The 8,333-nt window shown below is 38.3% G+C and overlaps 1 protein-coding gene across 1 annotated transcript in view; it reads left to right on the top strand.

Moving 5' to 3' along the window:
- The window catches only part of CEP192 (centrosomal protein 192), a 193,928-nt gene that overhangs the window by 133,483 nt on the left and 52,112 nt on the right, over nt 1-8,333 (top strand). The window contains exons 29-30 of the mRNA XM_023724815.1: nt 4,655-4,745; nt 4,911-5,087. Coding sequence (XP_023580583.1) covers nt 4,655-4,745; nt 4,911-5,087 — 268 coding nt within the window. The remainder of the gene's footprint in view (nt 1-4,654; nt 4,746-4,910; nt 5,088-8,333) is intronic.

Genomic DNA, 8,333 nt, shown 5'->3' with positions numbered 1-8,333 from the left:
GAATTGCTAGCTCAGATCTGCTGCTGGACCCCTCCTGTGAATTTTTCATTTAGTTATTCAGCTCCAGTAATTCTCTTCCTGTTTGTAATCTTTATCTCTTTATTGATATTCTCATTTTATTTTTATATTGTTTTCCTTTAGTTCTTTGTGTTTTCCTTAGCTCTTTGAGCTTATTTAATAATGTTGTTTTAAAGTCTTTGTCTAGTAAGTCCATTAACTGGGTTCCATGGGTACAGTTTCTAAAGTCACGTCAGTTTGGTCTTTTGAAAGGTTAGTTCCTTCCTGTTTCTTTATATGCCTTGTGATTTATTTTTTAACTAGGACATTTGAGTATTATAAGGTGGTAACTGTGGAAATCAAATTCTTCCCTTCTTCGATGTTTGTTCTTTTTGTTTGTTTCGTGTTTAAATTGTTGAAGGTCGTAGTCATTCTTTTGTTCAGTGTCTTCCCTGACTATTTTTTTAAAGCCTTTCTTTTTATGTGTGGACAGTGATGTCTCATTTCTTAGCTTGCATTCAGCTAGTATTTTGACAGAGATTTTCTTGTACTCCAAAGGATAAAAGTAAAACCTCTCCCAGTCTATGCAGATTGGCTCTGTGCACAGGGACCTCCTTCCGCACTTAGCTAGGGATCAGCCTGAGGTGAAAGTATAGGGTCTTCCGACATAATTTTTGAGCACGTGTCTTTCCCTGGGCATGTGTATGGTGTTTTCAGTGCACCTGTATACAGGATGCTTTTGAAAGCCTTAATTTTTGAAAGAACCTCTCTTCTAGGCCTTTCCTTCCTGCCGTTACGTCCGTGTCATGTGCCTTCAGCCCCAGGCTGCTATAGGCGGTTACAGCCTTAGGTTCTTGGCCTGCTGCGTCAGTCTGCATGAGATCCCAGACAGGCTAAACCGAGAGATGTGCCCTGCTGCAGTCCTTCAGGCAGCCGCCCGACGAGTTAGAACAGACGCACACAGTCATTGGCTAATAAAGTCTGCTCTGCTTCATCTGGAACCAGAGACCAGGCTCCCACTCGAGAAGTGCAGACGACAGCTACCACTTTAACATGGCCACATGGACCTGGGGAGTGGGTCGTGTGCAGGGAAGTAGAAATCCAAAGTTCTCCTGTTGTTTCGATGTTCCTTTTTTTTTTAATTGAGTGTTTATTTTAATTTACTGTAACCTTTTGACTAGTTTCCAGATACCTGATAAAGCTGATTCTGTCAGTTTCTGCTTGTTTTTTTGGGGGGTATTTTAGTGGGAGGATAAGAGTGTGCTGCTGCTTCAAGCCACTGTCTTGCTTCAGGCCTCGTGCTTACTTTTTAGAGATGTTTCTTCCAGTGGCCCTTTTAAAGATAAATTGGTGAGTCTCAAAACAAACAAATGAAAACAAACTTTACAGTAAATACTACATCAGATTTCACAGGACTCCACCTTTAGGTGCTTCAGTATGGTCTGGAAGCATAACACTTAAACATGGTTCCTCAAAAGCAAATTTTTAGGTTGCTAAAACCATGTTTTTGATTAAGATAATTTAGATTATCTAGAGGAGTAGACAGAGCACATGGTCTTTAAGCAGCTCTCTATAAATATTTCTCTTGACTAGGCTTTTGAAAAATAGAGGCAGTAAGTTTGATGCTATATGCCCTCTTCAGTAGATACTATATTGTTGATCATATGTGTCCTATGCTAACTGTAGCCAGTTAGGTAGAATCAGGGTTGACATGTGTGCTCAAGGGGAAGGCTAAACAAGGACATGTGTCTGTATAGAAGGCTTCTCCAGTTCTGTACAGTGTAGCCTGAATAGTGTCTGTATGCCCAAATCATCTTCACAACAGCAGTTTGTTGTCTGCTCCAATACATGTACAAATAATTGATTGAAGCCTTCAAATTCTGTGCCTTAGGAGGTGGCGAAAATAATTCAACTGTTCATCTCAACCATCAATGTATAAGTTAAAAAGAAGAGGGGAATTATCTTATAATGTGCCCTAGTAATCGTAGGTACTAAGGTGCTCTCAAGTTGTTATTAAGGTGCAGATTCAAATAGTTAGTAGTTATATAACTTATCCTATAACTGTTTCTTGACCACTAAGTCAAGGCAGAAGAAAGTAAGTTCAGTAAGAGCCATGATCATCCTTATATTTCCCTGACAGAACTCTCCACATCTTTAAAAAATTTGTGACAAATGGTTAATAAAATAGAGATGTCTGTTCTTAAAATCCAGTTGTTTGTCTTATGGCATACCATCCTGAAATCTCTTGTGCTGAACTTTTTTAAATCAAATACTACAGTTGTTAAAGTGAAGACAGTGCATTGTCTTACGCATCTTTTGGACTTACCAGTGGGATATTTTACCTAGCCTTTTTCTGAGTGAAGGCCTTCAGGATGTCCACCTTCATTTCTTCACTTCCTCAGGGAGAGTTCAGGAAGTCCCCTTAATCCGGGAGATTTATGAGTAAATCCCATACTGGTGCAGAGAATGTTTAACCTGAGCCTGGCTGAACTTGCCAGTCCTATGGAGAACTATTCTGCCTTTAGTCAATTGGTGTTAAGCCAAATGGTAACTAAAGTTGGACTTGTAAAAGTAACTATTCCAAAGCATTCAATGATTATTAAATATGTTTAATTATGTGTAGTCATTAAGGTTCTGTGCCAACTTGGCTTGGCCATGATTCACAGTGGTTTGGCAGTTATGATGTAGTTTGACAGTCGTATAATGATGTGATCACCTCCATAATGAGATCTGATATAATGCGATCACCTCCATAATAGGATCTGCTATGAGTAGCCAATCAATTGAAAGGGTGTTTCCTTGGGGGTGTGGCCTGAATCCAGTATAGGTGGACTTTCTGACAAGGCTCGTGGGCTTTTGCTCGCTCTGGATCCTGCAGCTGACTACTGTTGGTATGACCGCCAGTTCTTGGGACTTGAGCTAGCAGCTTACCTACCATCTTGCCTGCCAGTCTTGGGATTCGTCGATCTCTGCAGCCTTTGAGCTAGAGACCTGCTGTCTAACCTGCCAATCTTGGGTTCGGCCAGGCCCTGCACCTCCATGAGTCAGGAGAAGTCTCTAGCCTGACCCATGGACTGGGGACTTCCCAGTCTCTACAAGAGTGTGAGCCATTTCCTTGATATAAATTTCTCTCTATGTATATTTATATGCTTTACTGGTTTTGCTTCTCTCGAGAACCCAGCCTAAGACAATATGTAAAATATTTAGCGTAGGTATATTATGGGTTTATGTTTCTTTAATTCTTCCCGCTCCCCTGTTTGGTGTCCTCCACAGAAATACTCTTCCCACCAAAAATAGTTCATACTACTCCTCTGCAGGGACGTTGCATCAGAGGTAACGATAAAGGGTGTACTGTCTGCTTAGAAATTGAGACTTCCTATTTTTTCTCCTACCATGAAATATCCTAGGAGGCAGACAGACGCTGTGCCTGCAAATAGTAATTCCAGTGCATGCTAAGAGAAGACTTAAGAAACAAAGGGACCGATAGATAATTTGGCCCCACCACCTGCTGTTCCTGTATGTACTTGCGTCCTCCTTGCCTAGTCATTGTAGAAGAAGGTACCTATTGCAAAATGGAGATTTGAAATGGACTCTTTATTTCTAGATAAGGTTTTGCAGTTTTCCTCATGTCTATTCATTCATTCATTCTAGCTTCTCTATAGTAGAGAAACACATTGCCATCGAGTCAATTCTGACTTGTAGCAACCCTATAGGACAGAGGACAACTGCCCCATAGGGTTTCCAAGGAGCAGTTGGTGGATTCAAACTGCCAACTTTTTGGTAAGCAGCCGAACGCTTAACCAGTTCGCCACCAGGGCTCTGGATAAGCCTGCTTAAATACTGTGGCTGTTTGTTAGTTAGGATCTTAATTATACTTCTTGAAAATGATAAGCGTGTTTCTTTAAAAATAAATTAAAAACTTTAAAAAATGTTGCTTTCAGGTACATCTTCCCCACAGTTGGTGTGCCTGTTGAAGGTTTTTCCCAGGTGTGCTAAGATCCAATGGTCTTGATTTTATTCTGTTTTGAAACTCAGCATCCTTTCCCTTTTAACACAGTGCGGACAAGGAATAGACCACAACTTAGATAATTTATTAACTGCTTGAGATTTATTCATGTTTTCACTGTTATTGTTCAGTGAAGAGACATTTATATACTTTCAAAAATTGAGAGATTTTCTCACTATCAGCTGGCTGCTGTTCATCTAGCCATTCAACTTGCGTTCTCCTTTGTGTATATGAGCCTCTTAGAGTGAAAAAGCTGAGCCATGTGCCTAGGCCTCCTTCTGTCCGTGAAGGCTAGGTGGAGCCACGTATTCAAGCTAAGCGTGATAGTGACTTAATGAATTTCTTAACGTGGATTTTCATTGATTGATGTTTCATAAGACAAATAATATTCCATGTACATTACCCTGTAAGAAGAGCAGCTAAAGAGAAATTAAACCAGCAGGGCTCTCTGATAAAGGTGAGTCTTGAAGCTGTATTTTCAGATATGTGGAGTTCTGGAACTGTGGAGAGACAGTTCCACACTGTTAAGGTGGCACATGCAGTCGGTTCATTGCTAAACATTGCAGTTGTTTTTAATTGGTAGTTTTTATAGTTGTAGCAATATCCATAGAGGGAAGCTGTATTCTTATTAAAATGTGTGATTGTTTTTAGGCTTCAGAAACTAGCTCTAAGAAATAATTCTACATCTACAACCCAACATTTACGACTGCTTATTAGAGGACAAGATCAGGACTGCTTTCAGGTTTGTAGAGTGCATGGTTTGGTTCTGTTTTATGTTTTTGCTGAATCCAGGAAACTTACATATGAAGATAATTCTGTGGTGTTTATATTTTAAGAGCTTGTGTTAATGGTATGTTTTATTTGTGCTGCTGCTTTGTTTTATGCAATGATTGTTTTTAAATTGTAGCTTCAGAACATTTTTGGTACAGAAGAGCGATTGACCAGTAATTGTGAGATCAGAATTCGTCCAAAAGAAGACATTAACATCTATGTATTATTTGCGCCTACTCGATTATCTTGTATGTTTGCTAAACTAGAAATTAAACAACTTGGAATTCGATCACAACTAGGCATTAAGTTCACAGTAAGATAATTTTATTGCTTTTTTCCCTTTCTTGGAATTTATGACATGTTGTAATAATTGGTTTAATAGTAGTAAATTTATATACTCTTTTTTATAAAAAGTCAAAATATATGACTGTCTAGATTTACGAACAGGTTAGGGAGTAATTATATCTTTATAGTATTTTCATGTTATAAAAAGCAGCCACCATAGTATTCATATAAGTAACAGTCTCTTCCAGTGCTTTTAAATCTTGTTTGTTTGAAAATTTTGAAATGTACCAACTATTGAGCTGTTTAAAACAATGACTTTCCAAGTGATTCTTATTCTTCAAGTTAGCAAATATTATTAACACCATTTGCTAAACTCTGTTCCAGATACTGGGGATACAGACACAAGAGTTTTTATATTTTGTTTATTCCTGGCATTGTTTTTAAAAAGGATTTGAGGTCATTTTTATAAATACATTCAAAGCACATAAGAAATAAAAATGACGAATCATTGAGGAACGGGAATAAGGGCAACGCAGTCTAATGAAACCTGGGCTGCTTAACAATGCAGACCCTGAAAGTGCACACTTGTTCGACAGTGGGGTGTGACTAAAATTGTGATTCTGTTAACTAGTGTCAGAGAGGGAATATGATCAATTACAAGATTAATAATATCTAAAATTTAAAAAAAAAAAGACATGGCAAATACAGCTTTATTTAATGCTGGAGCTTGACATATTTCTGTGGAGCCCCTTGATGGGCCCCTTGAGCTGTGGTGAACAAAATTGTTTAAAGACTTAAATGATCATTTTTAAATAGCACCCTTGCATGTGAGCCCAGGATACAGTGGTGCATAGTTCTCTATTGATCTGGTTTTGTATAAGGATGACGTTTGGTTTGTGGAGAGGACTAAATGGGTTGCATCTTTCAAACTATCCTGAGTATGTTTTGATTCTTTTCAGGTTTACTAGCCAAGAATTTGAGGTTATTCTTAAGCAAGAATCTCAAGAAAACTAATAATTCTCTGATGATTTAGGGCAGAACCACTTGATTTGGCAGTCAACCAAGTTTGGGTTTGATGTCGTTTTAAGAAAAATCATCATACTAACTAGGATTCCTACCTAAATAGCTGGCTGTCTGTCTTCTCCCAGAGATGGACTGGGCATGAGGTACCTGTGAGTTTACAGAAGAATGTGGCTTTTATCACAAGAAGACTTAGACTCTTAATAGTGATGTGTCTTTGTAAAGATAAAAGTCGCCTGGCAGAGTGCTGGAGAGCACTTAACTCTAAGGTTAAGAACACCTGGGAGCCAGCCCTGTCCCTGTTACTTGCAAAGGTATTAGAATAAACCACTTGGCTTGTGCCTCACTTTTCTTGTTGGTAAAGTGTAGCTACTCGCCATCCCAACTTCCCAGTTTGGTTCTGTGGAACAAATGAGATTATCTACACTTCGTATACCATAAAGCATGATGTGAGTGCAATAAAAATGTATTTATAGAATACTGAATATTTGCAAAGCACTACCCTTAATCACTACATGGAGTATCACATTTATCTTCAAGACAACCCTCTGAGATAAATGTGCTATCCCCATTTTACACATGTGGAAACTGAGGCTTCGAGCAATGCATGCCCAGGACCGTGTATCCCACCTGACAGTGACTCTAGAGGCTGGGTTCAAATTCAGGCTGTCCTTCTGCAGAAACTACATTTATCTATCATTGAGTCTTCAGGGTGTTAATATTAGCTCTGTATTTTGTCGTCCTCTGGAGCAGTGCTTCTCAATCAGAGGCTGTTTTACCCTCCATGGGACATTTGGCAATGTCTGGAGACATTTTTGCCTGTCATAACTGGGCCTAGGGCAAAGGTGCTAGTGGCATGTAGTGAGTAGGGGCCAAGGATGCTGCTAAACATCCTACAATGCACAGGACAGTCCCCACTACAATGGATTATCTAACCCAAAATGTTAATAGCACTGAGATTAGGAAACCCTAAACTAAACTGGTAGTTTTCCTGTTCAACCTATGGATTTATTGGCATTAGTTAGATTTTGTTTCATTTAATCATTAGTTCTTCCTCTTAACCTTGTATTCGTTATTTTGATTCCTTAGGCTTTGAAAATACAAGAAGAATACCTATATTCAAAGCTAACTTTTTCCTGTTATCATTTTCTATTTACTTTCATACGTAAACTTTATTTGCAAGTTTCTGTGGAAGAGAACAATTGGAAATGTTTTTGGCTTCTTGAAACTACCAGGGCTTATTTTGAATGATATGGGATTTGTAGGAGGTTCAGATCTGAAGCTATTTAAAAATGCTATTAGTTTGTACTTAAAGGGCAAGCCAATACAAATTGAGGAGGAGGAGCCTAAATTTAATTTTCAAAATGTTATTTCAGTTAAATACATAACTCAAAATAAGCTTATTGGTATTTTCAAGTTTGCAAGGGATTTTTTGAACCTGCGTCATTCAGAATCAACTTGACAGCAGCGGGTTTGGTTTGGTTCTTATTAATTAGGAATAAGTGATAATTTTTAAAGGACTATATTTTAAAGGGTATGAAAGTTTGTTTTCTAGCAGGGTAAATAGTTCCTTTGCATTCTTCTCTATAGACTTCATTCTGTGAGTATGTTTTTCATAGTAGTGCTGAGCCCTGTGAAAACAGAAGGAAGGGCTCAGTGGACAGCATTACAGAATGAGTCCTAAAACCTGGGTCTGGTCCGTTGCTTCCACTTATTACTGGTGTGCCTGTTCTCTGATAGTTGTTTGAATTCTTATCTTTAATTTAGTCTCTTGTGCATGCTTCTCTTTGATACCAACTAGACCAAAAGCGAAGAGGGGTATATTATAATAGACTTTTCCCCCAAAACATTTTATTATGAAAATTTTCACAATTACTGAGAAGTTGAAAGAATTATACAGTGAACACCCATATACCCTACCACTTAGATTCTACAGTTAACATTTTGCTGTATTACAGTTTGAACCAATGTAGCGGTTCTGTGGGAGAAAGATCTGGCAATCTGCTTCGGTAAAGATTATACAGCCAAGAAAACCCTATGAGGCAGTTCTGCTCTGTCACATGAGGTCACTGTGAGTCGAAATCGACTCAATGGCATGTGACAACAATATTTCTTTTATTACATGTCTACCATTTATCTCTCAATTCTTCTATTTCCTTCTATTAAAGTACATTACAAATATCCATATATTTCACCCTAAGCACTTTTTAAGCATAAGTATAATCTTTTTATTGTTCCTTTATCATTTAAGCTT

This window comes from Trichechus manatus, unplaced genomic scaffold, assembly GCF_000243295.1.
Source record: "Trichechus manatus latirostris isolate Lorelei unplaced genomic scaffold, TriManLat1.0 scaffold00262, whole genome shotgun sequence".
Taxonomy (NCBI): Eukaryota; Metazoa; Chordata; class Mammalia; order Sirenia; family Trichechidae; genus Trichechus; species Trichechus manatus.
Note: the sequence above shows the minus strand (reverse complement) of the source record. Positions and strands in the feature narration are given on the sequence as shown.